Source organism: Drosophila sechellia, chromosome 3L (assembly GCF_004382195.2).
Source record: "Drosophila sechellia strain sech25 chromosome 3L, ASM438219v1, whole genome shotgun sequence".
In the NCBI taxonomy this organism is placed as follows: domain Eukaryota; kingdom Metazoa; phylum Arthropoda; class Insecta; order Diptera; family Drosophilidae; genus Drosophila; species Drosophila sechellia.
This window is the reverse complement of record NC_045951.1, coordinates 1,452,994-1,476,137: the sequence shown is the minus strand read 5'-3', so window position 1 is coordinate 1,476,137 and position 23,144 is coordinate 1,452,994. Positions and strand designations below refer to the sequence as shown.

The 23,144-nt window shown below is 47.4% G+C and overlaps 2 protein-coding genes across 3 annotated transcripts; both read left to right on the top strand.

Annotated features, from left to right (window-relative positions):
- Positions 1-9,003: 9,003 nt before the first annotated feature.
- Positions 9,004-12,421, top strand: LOC6610325 (cohesin subunit SA-2). 2 transcript variants are annotated; one of them, XM_032718507.1, is made up of 6 exons: positions 9,004-9,254; positions 9,305-9,632; positions 9,689-9,887; positions 9,953-11,475; positions 11,543-11,830; positions 11,890-12,421. In XM_032718507.1, the coding sequence occupies exons 1-6, from the start codon at positions 9,055-9,057 to the stop codon at positions 12,406-12,408; spliced, it is 3,057 nt and encodes a 1,018-aa protein (XP_032574398.1). In that variant the 5' UTR covers positions 9,004-9,054; the 3' UTR covers positions 12,409-12,421. The 2 variants fall into 2 exon arrangements, with proteins under 2 accessions (XP_032574398.1, XP_032574397.1); XM_032718506.1 differs by having other exon boundaries at positions 9,230-9,632.
- A 5,677-nt stretch (positions 12,422-18,098) lies between these two features.
- LOC6610324 lies at positions 18,099-19,593 on the top strand. Its single transcript, XM_002034875.2, has one exon. The coding sequence runs from the start codon at positions 18,216-18,218 to the stop codon at positions 19,515-19,517; it is 1,302 nt and encodes a 433-aa protein (XP_002034911.1). The 5' UTR covers positions 18,099-18,215; the 3' UTR covers positions 19,518-19,593.
- The last annotated feature ends 3,551 nt before the right edge of the window (positions 19,594-23,144 follow it).

Sequence of the window (23,144 nt, the reverse complement as noted above, 5' to 3'; positions counted from 1 at the left end):
CGCAGGGGTTACGGAGAAATTGTGGGGGAAATGAGTCAATGCAAACAAGTTAAAACATTCAAGCGACAAAGAGAATTAAACATGCTGCAACACTTATTCCAAACAGTTGGTAACTCACTCACAACTAGATAAAATTGATACATTTTCTAACTAGAAGCTAGCTCTGCTTAACACTGAGACCATCGAACGAATATTGATTTTACAACATATTGAGTGCAGTTCCCTGGAATTCGTTGGGATCCTACCTGACCTTGGCTATCCTCACACTTTGGAAAGCAGGGCTACCTAGCTGGCATTCCTCTCCAGCGATAAGAAAACATTCCCCGAGCATGCGTCACAAAGTCACGAAAACTACTTTGTGTTGCCCCGTTTGATAAGGCCAATCGAGGAGCGGATAAGGGCCCATCCTGGAACAAAGGACTCGCCCTCGTGCCTGAGCGGTGTGGGCGTTGAGTGAGCCAGAACCTCTCTCGATCTTCGGGAGACGGAGACCACCGGGTTGTGCCGACTTGACTGTGTCTGATTTATGCGCAGTGGGGAATTTCATGGCTGCTTAATTAGTGATTTACCCAACCCAAAACACTCCCACGTACTCGGGGAGTGGGTACCGAACCTCACACAGCGACGGCGCGCAGATGGATGAATGGAGCGAAACAATCGTCTTGAATTAAACAATTAATCTGTAATTATCACAGTTTGCCAGCGATTCCTTTTGTGCCCCGGGCCAAGCGCCAAGGAACCAAAGGAACTGAGGCATTTGGATTGCAGTTCGCAGAGAGAGTCGTCAAAACGCCCACTGGAGGTGCGGGCGTCGCCGATTTCTGGCCAGGGCGTGCCGACAAACGATCCTCCTTGGCCACATCCAGGGCAATACATCATCATCATCATCAGAGTCCGGGAGGGCGAAGTTGGACGGAAGAAGCCATCACGATCCTTGGAGTGCTGAGTAGTTGAAAACCGAATCATGTAATTTGGCCAGATAGATGGTGGCACATGCACTCAGAGAAACGGTTGCACTTAATTTAGGTTTTAACTGCTGCTTCCTCTAATGGATATACTATATATTTGATTTTTTCATACTAAGGATTGAAGGGGTCGCACTATTTCTCTCAGTGCCCAACGAGATGCTCATCGTTAGAGGGGGCACAAAACAATTAGCTTTGGTTAGGGTTAGGGGTTCGGATCGCCACTTGAAGGCGCCGCCGTCTGTCAGTCGGAGTCAGGAGCTTCAATTATGTTGTTAGGCTGGATCAAAGCGATCCCCGATCACCGAACTCCAAAAACAAGCCGATCCGATCACCCAAAATTGTTTCGGACACTGAAAGGGCAATTAGAGGAGCTGAGCAGAGGAAGCAACTCAACCATACCGAACGGCAGGCAGATCCACGTGGTCGAGATCGGAGCGCTCAAATTATGCAAATCTGTTTAGGACTAAGCCCGGAAGGAACGGACCAATTCAATGCAAACAATTGCATTAATGGCGCTGCAAATGTCCTTTGCGAAGGGCGAAGGTTCACAGGGAATCCTGCAGCTGGATTCCCAGTCACAGGACGATAAACTTGTGTGGAAACGGTGGAAAGCGTCTAGGCGTGATCCTCGGAACCGGCATGGGGATAATCCAAGGCGGCAAACCGGGACGAACAAAGGACAATTAACTGTTTCGTGCTCTAATTCAGGTGCGTGAGCCGAGGGCACAAATTGATGGCAATTATACGGAGCTGAGGAGCTGAGGAGCTGAGCCCGCTTTAACCGCAAAATTGTCCCTGATCTGGTCTTTCTCTGCGTGTCTCTCTTAAGCCGCATTGTCTCTGTTTGATCTGCGCCGAAGGAATTTGTCTCGTATTTGGCCAAACCAAAGTTAAACTCCACTCCACTGCGCCTGGGAGTGATCCGATTCCGAGCTCGAATCCGGAGCAATAGATGAAAGACCGCTTAAGGCGCCGCAGATCTTGCAAAGCATATAAAGTGCTTAGCATAATTAGTAGATCGTCTTGGACAAATGCCCATCTCCTGGGCCTTTGTTCGCACTGAAAATCTGAATCTGCTTTTCTCTCATGATCTCTAGTTTAAGCAACTTAGGTAATCTCTGGCAGATCGCAAAGCAAACGAAAAGAGTTTCCATACATGGCAATTTGTACAGCTTTGTGCAGCTGGAACCCCAAAGCTGCTGATCCTCCATAAATTCGTATGAAACTCCCATAAATGTCCAAATATTTACACAAATTAAGCCTTTCTTTCTGGATCGATCAGTTGCATTGAGAAATTTCCCGAAAAAGAGCAGCTTCTGTTGTTATGGAAAGTGCAGCGGAGCAGAAGCATTTTCCCACAGAGCTTTCCTTCTATCGGTGTGGGTCAGGGATCTTTGATCGCCGCAGAAGAATTGAAAATGAAACGGATTTTCGTTCTGGCTTTTCTTTTCGTTTCCATTTCCCCTTTTCAAACCGGACCGGTGACACCACCTGAAAGCGCCCACACGAAATTGAGACATCCACTTGGACCGGCGGTGATCGGTGATCTGGTGAACTGGTGATCTCCGAGCGGGCTCTTGCCCAATTCCCATAGCTTTTGAAGTGGATTGTGTGCCGGGTGTTGCATCTGGGGGATTAGTGGCACTCCGGGCAAGTGATCGTAATGACTTTTGGATTTGATTCCGTGGGAACGGCACTGCAGCCACTGCAGTGACATTGAAGTGGATCGAACTGGGCACCGGAGATCTTTCGGTTGACAGCTGTGGCTCATTTGCATAAATTCCAATGCGTACCTGCATTCGTGCATTAAATTGTCTGTCTGGGGAGTCGGATAACCGCAAAAGTAGTCCCTCTGGCCAACTGCTGCGGTCGGAGCTTTCGGCTCCATCAAAGTTCAGGTTCAACAATGTTGACAACTCCGCCCGCCGTGATCTTCGGTTCCTTCTGTTTTGGAAATATTATGCTGGGTAATCCCTTAATCGCCCAGGTCCGCAGGACAGGCCTCCTTTTGTTGCCCATATTTCCACTAATTTCCTTCGGGCATTGCAGTCCATTGCAGTGCCTTTTGTTTCACAAAAGGATGCCAAATTTCTAATAATCCCTAAGTGGACATAATCCCTTTGTGGGCCACTGTTCGGCGGATCCTTGGCATTCAGTTCGGTTCCGTTTTGTGAACGTTTCCTACAATTTTTTAATAACTCTTTTGCAAGGTAGCATAAAGGAAGCATTGGAAATGTAGTGGAAAAGTATTATCCCGGCGATTGTCCTGTGGGCGGATATGGATATTTAATACTTTTATACTTTTATACTTTTATACTTTTGTGCTGAAAGGCAGGGTCAAATGCGAGTTAAATTCAAACGGCGGCAAAGTTTCGAAGGGCAGAATTTCCCGAAGGAATTATCGAAACAATTGGACAAGTGATCCGCTGGCCAGAGAAACCCGTTCGTTGGACATGTCTTATCTGCTGCGTGTGACACCATATGCTTATGTTTCGGGCCTACCTCCAACGAGCTTCACACATCTGTTCCCCGATCTCCGGAGTCTGCGTCGAAGGTGGTCCAGGTCTGTCTCCGCTTAATAACCGAATAAAAAATGATAACCCGAAAATAAGAAGACATCAAAGAAGCCCAGCCACAGACTGCAGGCCAAATTAAGAGAACTCTGCGGCCGCAGAGCCTAACAAGCTACGAAAAAAGAAAGAACCGATAAAAAGAAATGCACGAGAGCGGGCCGTCAGGGGGGCGACTAAAGGATACCCATTAACATCTTTGAAATGAGTGTAGAAAAGGTGAAAAGGTATCCAAATGATATGAAACCTGGATTATCTATTTATTTATTTATGGTCCTATTAAGGAAGGTATATCTTTAAAATAATAATAACTTTTATTTTGTGTCAAAATCCAAATACTTCTCTTTGATACCCTGTAGAAAAGCGAAGAGAACGAAGAGAGAAGCGAAGCCATAATGCACAAAGGGTCATAATGATGGGCAAAGAAGGCAGCGAGCTTGGAGACCGAAGACCACCGCCGTCTAATTTATTCACGGCGAGATGTGGGGACCGTTGGATCCGCTGGATCTTTTGGGGCCGTGTCTGTGTTGCTGGACAGATCCGAGCCGCTCTTTAAACTCTTATTAATGAGCCGCGCAAGTGTCGCACGCAACGCGCCGATTAAGACCCAGTTAACAGGGCTCGAAGGTGGCGACCGACCGTGTCCATGTCCGATGTCCGAAATCCAAGTCCATGTCCGTAGCCGTGCACTTATAAAAAACGGGGGAGCTGGAAGCTTGAAATGTTAAATTCAATATTATTGTTAGCCAAATTATTATCCTTCCCCTGCCTAAATTCCTTTGGGTATCTTGTATTATTATTACGTTACGATAAACGATCGATTTGAAATCACATTTGAAAATCAGATTGGCCGAGTGTACTGGCGGGATTAGTGGGATTAAAGTGCAGTCAGTCAGTCAGCCAGACGCTTTTATCGCCCTAATGGACACAGATGCCCGATCCGTGGACCGCCTCCGTGTGACAACTGGGAACTTGCTGTTTCAATTAAGGCTGCCCATAAACTCGAGATGGCCCCTTTCTCGAGCGATGCCTGTTATCTGCGGGGCTTGTCACTCGGCTCGATTTTGTTTTCCACTAAATAAAGACATTAAAAGGGCCGTCGGGTTCTGTTTTCGTGTCCCCTTGTTTCGCTTACGGATTTGGGCCGGGTTTAGCTGCTGGGATTTATTAGGGACCACCTTTGCGGACCGTGGCTTAACACTTTTTAATTTCACTTGCCACACGGGGCAATCAATCTTGGCCCCGGATCGCGAAGTTATGAGCCTGAGAAATGGTCACCGGCCGGGTCATAAACCATCATTAACGAGGCAGCTGCTCTCCGGCGCTTCGGGCTGCTCATAACCGGGGATTTCGGACATGGACCTGGACATTGGGATGCAGTTTTTGTGGGCGACCGCAACAAGTTCCATTGAACCAGCTGCCGGGCGGGAAAAGTGTTGACATCTCGACTTCTTGTGGGGTCTGGTCCGAAAGACTCGGAGGTGGGGAGCAGGTGGACCCCACCTCGATTTTTGGGAATTATGTTTCGTTGGTTTATTGCAAGTTTTGTGTTTCGTTCCTGGTTTACTGGGCAAGAGATCGAGCAGAAGATTCGGGGGAATTCGTCACGGAATGCTGGCAACTGAGCTTTCTGCTCCAGTTTTTCTTACTTTTCTTTGGTTTTCCTCGCAGTTAGATTTAAACCGATTAGACAGTCCACTGGGGGTTTTCCATTATCTCCAGCTGCTGGGAACGCAAAGGGGATTGCATTTTGAAATGCAGAATTAAACTTTGAAATATACACATACTTCTGGATACAGCTCATCCAACTTCGCTACTAATATCCCAATTAACGTTCGAACATTTAACCCGAAACCCAGCGACGTGTTGAAATGCCTCAACTACGGGGGCTTCTCTATTGCTCTTTTGGCCCGGGTTTCTTAACCTCTGTCATATCGTAATCTTGGTAATCCAGACACCGGCAACGAAACTCGCCAAACGAGCGAATCAAGCACATTTTCATGAATGAACGAACTAACAAACGAACGTCGCAGTGAATGAATTTTCGATTTCCACAACTCCTACACCACAATAAAGATCGGATGGGGCATTTGGCGGGGGCAACTCGGCTGTCCCAACCTACTCGCGCATGCAAAACACGATTTACTATTAAGGCAAAATGCGCAGACGGGAAAAAAAGTAAAAAATAAACTGGCTAAGGGGATCGCAGGGGAAGTCAGAAGCCAGACAACAAACAACTCTTGACGTCGCATAGAAGAAATTGAATGGAGCGGAGCAGAGCTGAATGGAGGAGTTCCATGGGCGCAGGTCTGGAGTCCGAGGCCCGGAGGAGCTTAGAGTTTTTAGACCCGACTCCAACTCCATTCATAAATGGCTCGGCAAGCGGGTTTTGGCAACGTGCTCCTCGCCGGATGACTCATCTTCCCTGGCTGGGTTGGCTGCCAATGGCTGGCAATGGGGCACGTGATGCCATCGTCGAGGTGTGTCAATTAGCAGTTAGTTGTTGCAGTTGCAGAGGCGGTCACAGGAGGAGCAGAAGGATGGGGCTTGCGGCGCTGGATGAGCATGGGGATGAGTAGGTAATCGCTGGTGGCTTCAGTCCCGGGCGTGACTCATCCCGTCACGGGAGCTGTTCGCAATATTAGATACTATTAGCGGAAAGTACTTTACAAATGCGAACCATATAACTTCTAAAATAACTAGTTCAGTGCGGAACTTGAGTGATCAGCTCTGTGGACTAACGCCTTTGCCAATTCATGAATGAAGCAATTGCCAACTGGTTTTTCAGCGCCCTAGACTGCATCTGGATTCCAGACCGAAGGCGAGACTTGCAGCCAGACGGCGACTGGCAGTGTGCACCCACATGATCCGTCCACAACTACTTTAATGCTGTGTATCCACATCCGCTGGCTTCTCTATTAAATGCGGAAGAGGGCGGCACGAACTCCCCCAAGTTCCTGTCCCCTGACCACATCCACATCCACAACCAGCTCACGTGCTGGGCGGGATTCTCGGCTGCGGAATCAGTTTTGGTGGGGCTTTCGAATCCCAGCTCTGGGTTTGGCATTGTCGGCTCGCTTTGTGGCGCCCACAGCCGCGTGCCGCTTTGATTAATTATGCGGTGCAATGTGGCCACCTACTCCTACTCCTCCACCTTCTCCTCCTCCCTTCCATCATTCAGTTGAATGGTTAGCTGTCATTGTTCTGGCATATTTGTTGGGCTTATTCGGCTGTAACTGGCTGCAACACACAGCAATTGACCCAATTATGAGGACATCGGGATTATCTGGACATGGCGCGCTGGTTTTTCATGTCCATCGAACAAGAACTCGTTGCTGTGCTGTAATCAGTGAATTGAAGGCTGTTTTTATCTTTTATGGCTTTTTATATACTTATACTTATACTTATATACTTATAATTTATCCGAATTGCTAAGAATTATAATGCCTCAAACAGTTAATTATTCATTTAACGTTTTATGTCGTGTTCGGGTTCAGGTTCATTATTGAAAGTATTCTTGAATGCAAGTGAACTATAAATATTATTTAAAATGCAACTAAAGATGTTTGCTGAAAGACCTTACTTTATATCTACAACCTGAACCAATTTCTGCACTCTTCTCCCGCCAGGCAGCACTTCATCCTGGGCTTGATTTCCTTTTGCCTACTTGCTCCTATTTTGTTGCAAATTTCGCTCGAAAGTTGCCACAAGGTGGCGCGAAGAAGGCAGGCATAGTGCACTTTTACTGTCAATTAGGCGGCCACACGGGGTAAAGTGGAGTCTATTGTGGAGCCACCTTCAAAATAGGAGGCCAAGGTGACTCTTAAATCTTATCAGGAAATTTGTGAATGGGGGAGATATTACTTTTCAAGCTAGAATTTCTTATCATAAAGGCTACAAGGTATTTGTATGCACAAACACATAGTCTGGACTGAAAATTCCAAATTTAATTTGCTGGACCTCGACCCACGGCAGGTGGGATTCCTATGAGCGATTCATCAGTCAAAGGAGCGGGGGTATCCAAGGTTTCGGAGCACGAGCCCGAGCGCCACAGCAGCTGCCGCTGAATGGACAGCGGCTAATTCCCCGTCAGCCTGGCAAATGGCAAACTGGCAAAATGGCAAAACGGCAACAATGGACGCACAGGGTGAAGGTCAGATTTCGGGCAATCAAACAATGGACAAAAGAAATCGTTTTGAATATGAAATGAGATGAGATTGGCATACAACGGCGGGCCAAGGAATGGTAGTTGCCTCGACTGACCGTAGGTGGACTCCAATTACCCTGCGGCAGCTGGAATCGCCGCTGCCGGATTCGGGTTCATAATCTGAGGGGCAATCTGCTCGATCTCGATTGATCTTTCAATCAATGCCAGCTGCCGTGCCCGTCTCCTTGGAGTGCGAAATTTTCAATCTCGAACGTCAATATTTGCTTGGACTTTGGGCGGATTTGAAATTCCAGGAATGCCCAGCTTTTTGGCTAAAACAAGTTGGATTTCTAGGGGGTAGACTAAAGTGTTTCCATTAGTTTCACATGCTTAATCGCATTTTGGGTGTATATGGTAAGCTTTTAAGGTTGTGCACATCGTTATGTTAAATATTATTATATAAACTAGGCATATTAAGACTTACAGGGTATATTCCATCTTAAACCGCTGAGAATCAGGCACTTTATCGCCAGCTTTTTATCGTTCCACCGCCCAAAAGGAGCCGCATCATCAGCGCAGATTGAAATAATTCCGAGTTGCCAACTTGCCAAGTCACTCCGAATTGGTCAGCGGTCGGGTCCTCTGATCTCTGATCTTTCGGCATATATACATGAGGTTATTTGTGGGGAGGAGCGGAGATCGCGTGCGATAGGCAACGTCAATATTTGTGTTTATTTCTGGCTCGGATCGGAACGGAACGGATCAGATGGGCATGGGCATGATTATGAGGTCCTTGTTAGTCCGTTTCAATTGGCGGCGCTTTCGCTTTGAGGTCGAGCAAGTGGCTGCCCAATTTGCTCAGTGTTTGTGTATCGTTCTGTGGGCCAGGCTAATTGTTTTGTGCCCTCAAAGATCGGCTACCTGACCTGATCTCGATCCAAGTATGGGAATCTCGGCGGCTTTATTTGCCCCGGATTTCATTATTTTGCGGTGGATGTGGGAAAACTGCAAGCAGGCTAGAAATTTAACAAGTTTTTCCTTGGGTTGTACAAATTATTTCGAGTTTACTGGAAAATTCTCCTCACAGCTGAGTAAGATGTTGACATCCTGTTTTTAATTTATTTGTGTCCCAACACTACAGGCCAATGTCAAAAAAAATGTAATTTTGTAAAAATTAAAAAAATTCATGTTTAAGAATCTATATCTGAATTTACATTCTATATTGTTAAAGTTGAAAAGCTGAATTGACACATCTTTTGATGTATCTTTTGATTTTTCAGTTAGGTTTTATGATTTTTAAGTTTAATTTTTTGAATTGCAGCCCTGAATATATTCCTCAAACGTCAAAAGTTCAGCGGTTCATTGGTTCATGGTTCATTTTGTGTCACTTGATGGGCAAAGTTGGCAGCACCAAGTTTCCTTTTTCCGAATTCTGAGCCACGCGAACGTGCTAGCATATTTTTACTCTTTAAATTTGTGCGTGAAAATGAGTGATATATCTTTTGAAGACGCTGTTAATGACTCTCAAGCTTGTGATCAGATGGATTTCGAGACACGTGAAGAGTCCAGGTAAGTCAAAAGTCGAGAACTGTTGCAAGTCATTGAAGTGAAAAATTTAGCAATGCCCAAGACGATGAGCCAGTGTGTGACGATGGGACAGACGGTGATGCTATCGAGGAGCACGCTACGAAGATGTCGTTGCTGCAAATGATCCTCCCCAGAAAACGATTAGGTCCTTCAAATAGCCGTATTGGCCGAAATTTCACTATTGAGCGTGTGGCCAAAGGTTGGGGTGAATTTTACTTGGACAGCCCCACAGCAGCCTTGGTTTCTCTGTTGCAGTTTGTGGTGGAGGCCAGTGGAAGTCATTACCAGATTCCAGAGGATACTTCACTGCCGTTCAGCTACAGTGAGATCCTCTCCAACAGCTCATCGCATTTATCCAATGTAAGTGGGGTAAATCAACGTTATAAGGATACCATTTTTACATTCCTCACTTTCAGACCTACATATATCCTCTGATTAGAAAGCCCGCCGACGTCTTTGTGAACCAGGTGGGCAGCTTTTTGAATGCACTGCTGATGGTCGCCAGTGAATTTCCCTCTGACTCTTACCGATTGTTTCTGGAACAGCTCACGAATTTTGTAATGGCCTGCTCGGAGTCTAGTATTCGTACTTTTCGCCACACCGGCACCATGATAGGTGAGAAACCAAAACTAATATATATTAACTTAACGTGCAAATAATATATCCTTATGAATTTCTAGGTTTGAAAATAATGACCATATTAAGCGATCTGAAATCCTTAAAGGATGAAATGGCGATGACCGTGTGGATGCGGATGTTCAACAGCATGTTTGCAGTTCGTAGCCGGGATGTAGTGAACGACATACGGCTCCTCTGTATCTCCGAACTTGGCCATTGGTTCGCCAGATATCCGCATTGCTATCTTCAGCCAACTAGCCTCCGTATTTTCTACGAAGCTTTGAATGATGGCTGTGGTGACGTGATTCAGTGCAGCTTGGATAATATTTTAGTTCTGTGCCGCAACGATGGCCTTCTTTTGCAAAGTTTGGCATTAACCACTGAATTCCGGGAGATCTTAGTTGAATGTTGCGTGGGCAAGGAGGATGCAGTAGCTGAGAAGTCCGTACAGTTCCTTACCCATTTCTACGTACTTTCCCCAGAAATACTAAGTGACGACGATTGCCGGGTGCTGGAGCAGCTAATAATGGCCGCAAATCGGGGATTGGCTCAAGCAGCGGCAGATCTGTTTATACTGCGCAGAAACGGGTTGGAAGGCGAATCATTTTGCCAAAGAATACAGCATCTTCTGCAGTTATTCGTTGGTAGTGGGCACGAACAGGCTGACTATTTGGTGGACTCCTTAATAGACAACTGTGAATTGGTTTTGGACTGGAAGCCCATGATAGCGGTGCTGTTGGAGAATCCTAAATCCCACGAACTTAGCGATATTTATTGCTCCTCATTGATTGCAATCCTCTTAGCAGGAGTGAAGCAGGCCACCACTGGCGAGATACCGCCCGGAAGATATACCAAGGATCTAAGAAGGGAGCCGAGGCCCTCTCTTGGGCGCCAGGCCACCAATTGGCTGGCACCCGTTCTGCCCGAACTTCTTCGAACGTACGCCAACAGTTTGGAAGATGCAGAAAGACTTCTGGAACTTCCGAAATACTTCTGCTTCGAGTACTACCAAGAGGAGAATAGAATGGGGCAACTTAATGAACTGGTTGAGCATTTCGAGCTCATAATATTCGGCCAGACAAGCACCTCTGTGCTGGAAAGCGCAATGCAAACTCTGGAGTTTCTTAACCGCATGATCCCGAACTCACTTACTAAGCAATTGCTAAACGGCGCGGTGACCAACTACAAGATGGCCTGGCAAAGGACCCAGGACCAGAGCCCATCAAAAAGGACCCAAACCGGGGCCAACAGACTGCTGGACACTCTGAGATTAATTACGGTCCTAAGCGGGCATTTCAATCTCAGTGAATGGGACTTGACGGAGCCGCTTCTCTTCAGCCTAAAGATGTTGCTTAGGCAGCGCAGGTTGCCGAACGGAGATGTCCTTCCGCCAGAGGCATTCTCGCTCTATCTGAAGGCATGTTTCTGCTGCCTATGCTGGGACATGGAAAACTTGGAGGGAACGGCCCTTAACAACGTGGACATGGATGAGTATTGCGCTGCTCTGCATCAGAACCTGGAAGACTACCTATATGTGACCTTTTCTTTGGTTGGCAAGAGCAGCACCGAGCCCCTGGCATATCATGTGAGTGAATGTTGATTGCGAGTACCATCGCCACTGATTTGTTAAATGATCGTTTGTTTATTTCCAGGGCTTTTCATATATCTGCGATCTGTTTGTGTTGCATGGAAACCTCAGTGGAAGTTCGAATCCCTCGATATGTTCAGTGGCGCACGTACCGTCTGCTAATGAGGTGGACATTCTGGAGGGCTTCCTCATGGAACACTTCCTTGAGCTAAGTCCTTCGGATCTTATGCAAGAAACTAACGCGGAACAGCTGCAGAGGATTCGTTCCATCCTCACCAGCTACCTGAAAGTGGTGTGCCTAGGTGTTGTGCCCACAATGAGAGCCTCAAAGTTCTATGAATATTACGTAAAGGTTGGCAAGTAGAAAGACTCTGCAAAGGGCATTTCATTGAAGCTAACTTCCATTTTCAGTACCACGCTCCCTTCGGCGACGTCTTGAGATGCTCCATGGAACTCGCACTTCAACGAAATCCCATTCACTTCGCAATGACCATGTTGCACACATGCCTGCTGCTTTATGCTAAGGCATTCCCGGATGATACTCGTAGATCAGCTGAACAAAGAGCTTTGAAGCCAGCAGAGTTCTCCGAGCTAATGGCGGTGGCCAATCGTTTGGCAAAAATACTGATTTCCCATCCCGTGGAGCATCGCGAGTGCGTGATCGTTTTTCACAGATCTGGCATTATGTTCGTTTTTGAATCGGCTCAGAAACAACCTGCGGAGGCCACTAAAAAGTTACCTTTCTTGCGTGTCCTCAAGGTATTTGTTCCGCTCCTTCTGGTCCAGGACAAAAGTAGCATTCTACATTTTTTCGAGCACTATGAGCAGCTAGTATTACCTGCATGCAACAGAAATGATATAGCACATTTGAAGAAATATCGAAACGCCTTGAGTCCTCGAAATATAAAAACTTATTCTCAGGCAACTTGAAGGAAAGAACTTGCAGGATGTTATATGTATCTATATAATGTATAATGTATATATATAACTCTCTTTAAAGATTTGGAGTCTTTTGTTTTATTGGTTTCAATGGAGTTTACTTCTCATACGTTTGCATGTTTGTGTGTTCATCCTGTTTGCCGTTTTTGGTATGCAATAGGAAAACTCAGTTTCCATCTCTATTTCGCCGGCAGCATTTGGCAAAGCTTTTCCTGCTGCAGTGCCACATTTCCTTCAAATGGCCACAAAAGGTTGCGTAATAACGCCCAGTATCTTGTATCTGCAGGCTGCATTCATTCGGCAGCTGTGGTATCGAATTTCCAAAGTCCCAAGTCCCATTCAATTCGAAGTGCAGGCTGCTCGGCAATTTTAAATTTCAATGCCCGCTCGCTGACAAATTGACTCGCAACTTTGTGGGTTCTCCGGGCTCTCATGTCAAAGGCTGCACGAGCTAACACGGCCTTTGACACCCCGAAATGGAGATGGAGATGGAGGGCAGGGAATCGAATCCGACTCCGAATCCGGGGCCCTCAAGGTGGGCGCTAAAATTTCGGGAAACGAAACTAAACGCAGTGAAATTCAAGTGGATATTGGGTCACTTCTGGTTTTGGTTTTCAAGTGCTGGCCGGTTGTCCATTTCCTTGGCACATGCCAAGTGGTCGCCGAGTATCCGATTTCGGGTCAGGAAACCTTCGAACTCCCATTTGGAAGTGCAGTACCTTGCAGGTTCCACTGGGCGCAGCTGTGTGTGGGAGATGCTCTCCACAGACATTCCTGGCCATCAAGCACACGGTGGATGGATCGTTGGGGCGCAACATCTGGTCATACTGATCTTAATTGGAACATCTTCTCGAAGGAGGCACACTTTGGCCCTGCACTGAAAGAAATTCTGCATCATCTGCACTCAAAGAGGTGAAGTAGTATGTTAAAGAAGAAACTTCGTAAGAATCTTCTTGAAGGCAGCCTCTTGTCTGAACTCAGCATTTCTCTCTGTGCACCTGACAGGTAGCAACGAACGGAGCACAGCAACCTGGCCATCAATTTCGCGTAACGGACTGCGAGAACCGCTAGGCCATGGCAATTGCATTTCACGGTCCTGCCCACCTCCCCGATCTCTGGCCCCAGATCGGTGATCCGCCAACGGAACCTGATCACAGATGTCCTGACGGCCAGATCCGATCGCCCTCGGTTGCGGTTTAACGAGATCTGCGCCCGCCCCCTCGACACACGCCTCCACAGGAACCCCCGAGCCGAGATCTCCCCTAGCACGATTTGTTGGACCTGATAAACTTTAACCCCGCTCCTCGGGCGAAAGTGTAACACCATTTCAGACACGCGCATCTGTCGCTCGGTTTGAGTTTCGGCTCGGATCTTGAGGAACAGTTGTGGCCGTCGAAAAAATTCAGAACTGTTCGCAAATAAAGGAGTTTGAACTGCCCAAAGGAAGGGGCGACACGTGGCACTTGATTCGTATCACATTTCGTTACTATTTCGGGAGTTTACATTTCGGCAGCGAAGGGTTTCTGCTCGCCTTTTTATTTCGTTAACTCCTCTTGCCAACTGTCAACCCATTTGGCCGATATTTATGGCCAGTTGCCGTTGGGCATCGAAAATTCTTCGGGGGAGGGGTCGTTTGCTGTTGCAACTGTTATTAACATGAATTTATTGCTTGTTTCGGCGTTTTTTCGGCTGCGAATTTGAATTTTAGCGAGCAGAGTGTGACTTTCAGCGCTATTAGTTCCTAAAAGGGCTTAAAGCATGCAAAGTGCTCAGGAAATGTGGCCAGTTAGAAGGAAACCCAGCATTGCCTGTAAGTTACCTAGTACAAGTGCACTCCATTTACCATTTATCCTGGAAACCTGGAGGGGGTAACTCCACGTCGCTTGAAAAATGTCCTTATAATAGTCTGCAGTACAACAACATTAACAATATTAACTTAACCAAATCCGTGTTGGCCCCGTCAAGTTGCGTGTAAAAACACAAATTGCCCGATTCATCATCGCGACAGGAGGTCCACACTCGAGGTCCTTGCGATCCTCGCGGTTCCATTGATAAATGCCAAACGAAATTTGTCGATTGTCAATCAGAGGATCTTGAGCTCGAGGTGATCCCTCGACTCCTCGACTGACAGCAAACACGCGGTGTTGTCCTTGCTCATTTTTTTGCCCCTGCCTGCCTGCCGGCTGACGGTTTCTGTTTTTGTTATTGTTGCTGCTGCCTAATGTCTTGGCAAATAAGGAGCGCCGCTCCTGGCGACGACTTCTGCCACGGTAGTCCCATGTCCCACATCCTCGGGATGTCCTGCTCCCGGCGGGCACGGTGTGTGTAAATCAGGCCGCCTGTTTACAAATGTGTCGCCATCGCGTAACTCAATCCTTGCCGCGCTCGCTAACACAGGATGCGCTCGACAGCCGTCGCCAGCTTGGCAAACCAATAAATACCATTTAGATGTTGCCTTTAGGACTCTTACACGGAGAGAAAAATTGGTATCTTATCGATTGAAACTCGTGAATGCATGAGCGATTAAAAACGCTAGTGGATATGATTTTATTGCAATCAAAATATATCACGTTTTGAATAAATAACTTTACTATTTGTAGAATAAATATAAACATAAGTTAATCCTTAGTAGTATAACTACATATAATCCCAGGTCTTAAGAAATATTTTAAGTGCTGCTGGTGTGTCAACAAAGTCATGTGTCTGCACGTCGCCGACCCTACATATGTCCTTTGACACACACACACACAAATCCCCGAAAGGACATGGGTCCAAGGTGCAGCTGAACTCGCGCAGGACACGCATAAATTAACGGGCACGGAGTTGCGCTGATTGTAGCTCTAATCCCCGAATCCTGATCCCTGATCCCAGATCCCGATGCCTGCACCTCTTTGGCCCCATTAGCACGCGTTCGCCGCGCACGCGCAGCCACTCAAAAAGGATAACGAATTTCGACTCCACTTCGGAGTGGTGGGGGTGAGTGTATGGAGGCCAAGGGCCAGGACCCAGAGACTCCTGCCTCAAGTGGCAGGGTTAAAATTAGTCGTGCCCTGTCAGCAAATCTGATTTACGCGCCAGCTGCTCCTTTCTCCCCGAATCCCGGCCTGCAGTCTGCGCCCAGCGTTTCGGGACTGCCTCCTTTTCCCAAATTATAATTTTAGTGGCAATCTAATTAAGCAATTACAAGCGTGTTGCTGTTCTGCTCTTGGCGTTTTGATTTATACACTGGAAAAGCGGAAGATTCGAGGCAGATGTTGTTAATGTATTATAGAACTTGCTTATTGGAATATGGATTCATTATAGTTCTCTGATAGAACTTACTGATTGTGCGTAATATAGTTTCAGTGGACTCATAAGACTCATTTAAACAAACATCAAATATGATAACCAAAACTTCCTCTGCTGCTTCATTTGAGCGGGAAATCGACCTGTCCACTCTATTAGGCTTACAAAATATGAAGGTTTTCCTAGATACTTGACTTGACACCTGGACAGTTCAATTAAATGCGATATTTACAACACCTGACACGGACCACAAACTGGACAAATTAGTTGACAGCTCGGCGGTGAGCACAGATGGTCAGGGGTCAAGTGCGGCTCCTGGGGAGCCAAGATGCACAGATGCCCCGATGCCCAGATGCACTTGGCTTGCTTGGCACAAGGGAAAGTGAATGGAAATTAATTACCATGCCATCGATATACAAACAATCCATAAAGTCATAGACACATTTTCCCGCTGGTGCGATCTGACACATCCTCAGCGATTAATCATGCGAGGAGACATAACTTTCGGTGAGATTTTTAATGACTGCGCCTGCTGTCATCGCGTCGATCGTAAAAACTCCGGCCATCTCCGTGGGCCATCAAGTAGATTTATTATTGAAAATATTTTGGCTGTCCCTTGATTGTTTTGGGTCCTTGCACAACCAGGATGGAACCAGGATGCGGCGCTTGCGGATGCCCAAAGCGAATGTTGTGTTAAATTTATTTTATTGTACTTCGTCATTTTATGATGAGTTGGCGCACAGAGCACTCCCTCCCTTTATTGTCTTTACATTTCCCGGGGCATTCAATTTCGATTCGTCGAGGGCCATAAAAGTGCAAATGGTCAAACATTGGGTAGTCCCAGTGGAGTGTAACCAGGAAGCAGCTGTCTGGCCCCCCATAGAAATCAATAAGTTACAATCAGAACAGAACCAGAAGCTTTTCCAGTGGCCAAACATCTACGACTTCAAATGTCCGTTTGTAACGCCGACACTCCTGTATTCCTCACTAATTAACCCTTGTAGCAGCGCGAGATGGATGACAGGAGTGGGATGGGGCGGGATCTTGCGGCGAGGAGCACATGCAACACCTTTACACATAATTAGGGGCCTGTTGACTGCTCCCGACAATGGATGTGGAAGGTAAACACAAGTCTACTTTGAGGCACAGCAAAAAAAATCTATGCAAATGTCGGGGATTTAAGTACCACATTAATAAGTAAAAACAAAATTGTAGCTAAATTGCTCCTTACAACTCAAGTTTATATCTTAAGAATGTGATTTTGTAAACGAACAGAAATCAAAGCTGTAGATTTTTCCCAGTGTGACTTCATCTTTAGCTTATTCCTACCCATCTTGGAGCTGCTGCCATTCATTAATCCACATAGAAATGCCAATGCCAGAGTGAGATGTTGATGGTGCAGATGGAGATGGAGTTGGTGAGGTGATGGTGACCAAAGCGAATGCAAACGAAGGCGGCTGCGGCGGCACAACAACAAAGCGGCCAAGAGGCCTATTAGCCACAATAAAGAGGCAGCCTCACCCCCTTCGAAATCCCCAATGGGCATACCCCTGGAAATTCTATTATGCAGATGAATGGATATGGGACTGGGTGTTTGTGTGTTTGCCCCGCCAGATGCCATTACAATGCAAACCCAACAAAAGTTCACTCGGTGGACTTGATGCGGGCATGGATGCGGAGACGTCTTCATCTCATCCACGTACTTCTTCTCCACATATCCGAGGCAGCACTTCCAGCCACCGCAGCGGAACAATTGATCAAATATCATAATTTATCAAATGACAATGCAACAGGCGGCGGCGGCGGCAGCCTCTGAACGTTTACGTTCCCGTATTTGCTTGCCCCAATCCCCACACCAAAGACCCCGATCTCCGCTCTCCGCTCTCCAATCCCCAATCTACAATCCGTAGTCCCCGGATCCATTCGAAAGCTACAACTTAATTTATTTGAACAATTTAGGTCTGACACAACAGCCATCGTTTGGCTGTCGTGTTCTTTGCGCTTATTTATTTCGATGGTCAGTCGGCCCCAATCTATTTAGCATAATTGCAGCTACGATCAGAACCGAAACCCGATAATAATGCATTCTTGTGTGGGGTCTGTGTGTAATCCTAGATAGGCCACAGTGGGTCAGATAACCAAATTAAAAAGGCTAGGGAAAATATTGGGACAAACCTATTATTGTTCTATTATGGTAAACCTAGACACGGCATTAGTTCCAATCGAACTGGGGAGTGCATTCTTCATCGAAGATGGGTCAAATTGTGTCAAGTTTGCTCACAAATTGGTGGGTTTATGGATGCCAGATAGGTTTCATTCCGGTTGGTTGACCATACCATTAATATTGGTTTGTTTATGAGCTTTCGCCAAGTTCAATGGGGAATACAGTAGTCTGCGACTATATTGTCCATCAGAAATCTGTGTATAGCACCTACAATTTTTGTGTTTTGTCAAAAGTGAAATTTAAAGTGGTACGTCTGCTGTCTCCTTGCTTCGTCTACAACCAAATTGCAATGGACAATTATGAGAGGGCCAGGAAACTGCAGGAGGAGGCGGGAGTTCCTCCCGGGGGCATCAAGCGGTGCTGCTGCAACTGCAGGAGGAAGCTGGATCCCTACCAACTGTTTGACGATAATGTGGAGGACATAGCCAAGAGCCTGGCCCAGATAATGCTGATCTGCGGCATCAGCACAAGCAAATCCTGCGCGGCCAGGTCGATAATCAAGAGGGCCTTCGTTTACCATGAACGACTGCGCACCAACTGTCCACCAAATCCGGCTCCTGGGAGTCGCTTAAATCGGGAGGACCTGCTGCAGGCTCTGCGCCTGAAGTGCGAAATGGAACCGGTGGAGGCGATGCTCACCTATGCCATCATCAAGCGGGCCTTCAAGGCCTTCTACCACGGCAAGCCCCCGGTGACGATCAGCAATCCCATAGTGGACGCGATGGCGGTGCACACCCAACATGCTGCTTGGATGCATGCCGCGCACAAGACCTCCAGGATCTTCGACAACTACAAGGCGGCCTTCTTCTGGGCCCACAAGCACTACGAGAGGCAGATCAATCTGGTTTATGCAGCGCTGTATCAGCGGATGACTACCAGATCGGACCCCCTCCTGGTGCCGGGCTGTCCTTGCAAGGGCTGCTCCAAGCAGGAGGTTCCCGGACATCCCAAGGCCGGCCAAAGGCAGATGATGAAGATCAAGCTCTCGGGGGGTGCAGATCTACCGGAACCCTGCATCATCTGTGGCTTGCAAGTGCCGCAAATGGATAAGGAGGTCAGGATGAAGAAGCCACCGCGTCCGATCATCAACCATGAGGTAAATCTGCCCAGATGCCAGCAGTGCAATTCGCCCTTCCTGATCTGCGAGTGCAACATCGATCAGTTGACCGGCGAGCAGTTCGGCGAATGCGGCCAGGACTCCTACAAGGTGAAGTGGTATCGTCTTAAGGAACCAGTGCCCATTTCCCAACCCGTCTCCCGACCGCTTGGCGAAGAGGAGCAAGATACCAGCTATGAGGAGGCTGTGGAACCCCCAGAGGACTGGGACAATCACCATTGTCCCATCGACTGCAAGCACGATTCCTGCAGCGAGTCCTCGAATGTTTGCCACAGCACTTCTTCCTCTGCATCTTCGGGCAGTGACTTTGCCACCTGCTCCGATGGCTTGGACAAAGAGGAGGATGTTGTGGCCAAGCTGGAGGATTACCTCAACAAACTGTGGGCCGAGGAGGTGGCTCAGAAGAGGAATCCGTCGTATGTGCCGAGAACGATTAATCCTCCTGGTCCGAAGTGTATGAAGTGCAACGACTAATTTTCGAGTTTGTCCGTTTAAATTTTGGCTACATAAATTATTGAGTGATGAAAAGATATAAGAGGTATACTTGTAACCTTCAAGATTTGCTATTGTTCACCCTTAATAACCAGAAACAAGAGGTCTAGAGTCTTAAAGTACTGAACGTGTTTTCTCACCTCTGCTACCAAGTTTGGTTCAACGAGCTGCCACCATGCCACCATCCGGGCCACCCACTCCCACACCTGGGGAATCGATCGCCCACACGGGAGCCGGCGCTTATCACGCGCCCACAGATCGCGTCTTGACAATGGCCACTTAAAATGCCATTGCCGGTTGTAATCGCCTCTAAATTGCTGGCACCTCGGCTTACTCGCGGCTGGAGGACGGAATGGGACGTGGCATTCGATGGGATGGAGCTACTGTTGTCATCGCCGGCTGCTCCGCCCAGCAGCTCCCAGGAGCTTCCACATAAATCGCTGCCTTTATCTGAGCACTTGCATCTCGCGCTGGAACAGAGGCTCCACCAGGCTGCACCGCACTCCACCAGGGTGGTGCGGATCCGCGGATTCGGGCCTGTTCACGCTCCTCGCCGCTTATCAATCTTAGCTCATCTGCACGCAGAACAGAACAGAACCGAACTAAACCGAGCTGCAACTAGATGGGCAAAAAGAACCCAAGTCGGAGAACATCTTCTGAGAAAAATAATTCCGCAACTTGTCACATTTTGTAAGATTCAAAGTCGCAGAGACAGGCACTAAACTGCAGACGCCTCTGCGCCAGGGATTCTGGGATGGGCCTGCAATGAGAGGAGTCCTTGACTGTCGGGATTCAACTATTTTTTTAATAGGGTATTCGTAGATAAAGGGGTATACTCGAATGGTAACAATTATTAATGGTATTGATATTGATTTAATAGGTGGTTTCTTATTGGTGTAGATTTACCTAAACCTTTTGACTTACCATTATCATACCTGTAGTCGGTTCACCCCGATATACCCTACCTACTTTTGACTAGACTTCACCCTCGAATTCCCGCCTGCATCTCCATCTGCCTGTCGCTGTGGCATGTTAAACTGGAGTCACATTTGCATATAGATTTATTTTTATGTCCACTGCCGTCGGATGGCTCGTGAACTGTTTATGTGTGACGATCCAATCGCTTGGGGGAGCGATCTGTGGATGGATCCGAGATCGGTTCTTGTCCAAGAGTTGTGCCATCAAGCGATGCCCATTAAACGTTTGGAAATATTGGAATATCTCTAGATAATGCCGAGTCTTGCCAAATTCCTAATTATGATATGCTCACATTGAGTTTCTCTATTAGCCCAGATTTGATGCGTCTGTCCTCCCATTCCAAAAATCTTTTGGTGCGCCGTGCGTGTGTGGTAAACAAAGCTCTCACACTCAATTGAGTGCCACTTTTCGGCTTCGGATGGAACTTGGAGGCAGTTAAAGGGACGCAGAAACCATTGAACTTTTCAATAGCCATCAAATTTGCGTCTAATGCGAACTGGGACTCGAAAGTTCCCCGCCATCGTCTTTAAATTTGTTACATCGCTGCATTCAATGCGCACTGCAGCCACTCGAAGTTCACTTTGATAGTTCGAATCATTTGCACTCGGAAAATGCATTAGAAGTTTATTTTCCCCACATATATGAAAAGATAGAATATATGTTTATGAAGAAAGAAACATTTTACCAGATGTGCCAGGCAACCATTAGAACTTTACCAAATTTCTCCGTGTATATCTTCCGCATCGATCTGCTCCATTGTTGTGGGCCTGAAGCTTAATGGTCTTTTTATAGCTTTTTTTTTTCAACTTCAATTAATGATGTGTCGAGTTGTTAACACCAAAACACACGCCCAGCTCCCAGTGGTGCAGCCTACTCCCACCGATGCCCAATCCCCACCCAGCGCCCAATCCCCATGGACCTCTATTTCCAAACATTTCGCCCAGCCGCGGGACGGGAACAAACTTCTCCGCGGCTGCAGGTGGGGCAGCCGAAAATGTAAACAAACAAATTAAAACGAGCATCGACGGCAGCTGCAGACGCAGACTTGGCCGCAGGTGAGAAAACGGGCACACGGAGCCGGGAGTTGGGAGTTGGTAAAGCGGGGGTCGCGGGGAAAATGCATTTTCACGGCAGCGCCAAAAGCAAACAATCCAGACGGCAGCCGAAGCGGCCAGAAGCTCTTTAATCCCAAAAACTTTGGTAGCACTTAGCAGTTTACGAGGCTGCGGAGCAGGCCCTCCAAGTATTTAGATATCCAAGTGGCAAGGGAGATAAAAAGCCTTCCATCCGCTGCACTTTTGGCGACACTTAGTCGCAGATTGAGCTGTTAAAACTTGATGTGTGATTAAAAGTGAAGCTATGACGCTACTTCAACTTTAAGTGGGGGAAAAGGTAAACCTAAATCGTGGATGTAGGTGGATGAATGTAATCCAAAATCTGGTTGACAATTGGGCTCACCATGGGTTCCCATGGCCAGGAAAAGCCCCTTCGCCCGAACTCCCTATTTATTGATCAGTTAGTACACTTCTCACATCATCCCATTGTGGTTGAGTTTGCTCCGCCGCTTCACGGTGTCCACTGTGATCCGAAATCAGTGTGGGAAAACAGCTGGAGCGTCGTCAACTGAAGCGCCGCTTCCACCTGAAACGCCGAAAGAAATGTGGAGAAGGCCGCCGCCAACGCATCCGAGCAGTTGGAGTCCGCGGCCAAGAGCAGTGAGAAAAATGTTAATGATAAACCTGTTTGTCAATTAAACAAAAATATTGTAATAGTTGATAACAGAATGGGCAAACACGAAGTGCAGTGAGCGGGAGTGAGAGGATGAGAACTTCCCAGAACCGAAATGGTGTTGTTGGGGCAAGCGGGGATGGAGTCAGGGAGGGAGGGGGATTGGGGCAGGGCATGCAACAAGGGACAACCTGTCAACCCAAAAGGGCCCAAAGGCTGGACTGGCTCGATGTGCTTGACTTTGGTTTCATTATCGCCTCGCCTTCAACTTCAATTTTACCATGTCCCAGGCCCAGTTCGAATCATGCACTGCGAGAAACGCCAAGAAGTTGGCTTCCATAGGGATAAGGATTTCAAGTTGTTGTGACACCTTTTTTTTCGCAGTGCACTGCTCCATTTGCATCTCTCGGCCAGTTGGCTGCACTGGCTTATTGTTTAGTGAAGCATTTAACTTTTAAATATGGTTGTGTGTGGCAAGAGGAAAAGTGTTTTGTGTGTGTGATACCGTTTTGAAAGACATTCCGAGCTGAGCTGCGGCATGGAATGGAGTGGTGTGGAGCGGAGTGGTGTGGAGAGGGGAGTTGTCAGTTGGCGGGGCGAATGGGGAGCATCTCGGGCACTTCACTCGCAGCGCTGTGAAATATTTCTCATGACAATTCTGTTTGTTTTTCGTGCATTGTGTGCTCCGTTGGCACCTCACCTGGACCCAGCCCAACCCACTCCACCCAACTTATCCCACACTTCTGGACCGCCCTGCCTTGTCTCGTCGCCCACTCGCTCGCCTTCGTCGTCATCCCGTCATCGAGGGCCAGGGCTGCACGGCGCAGGTTCCCACTCCATGTGCAGCAGCTTCTCATCTGGAATGGCCCACAATGTGGGACAAGTTTGCTCTATTTGCCTTAT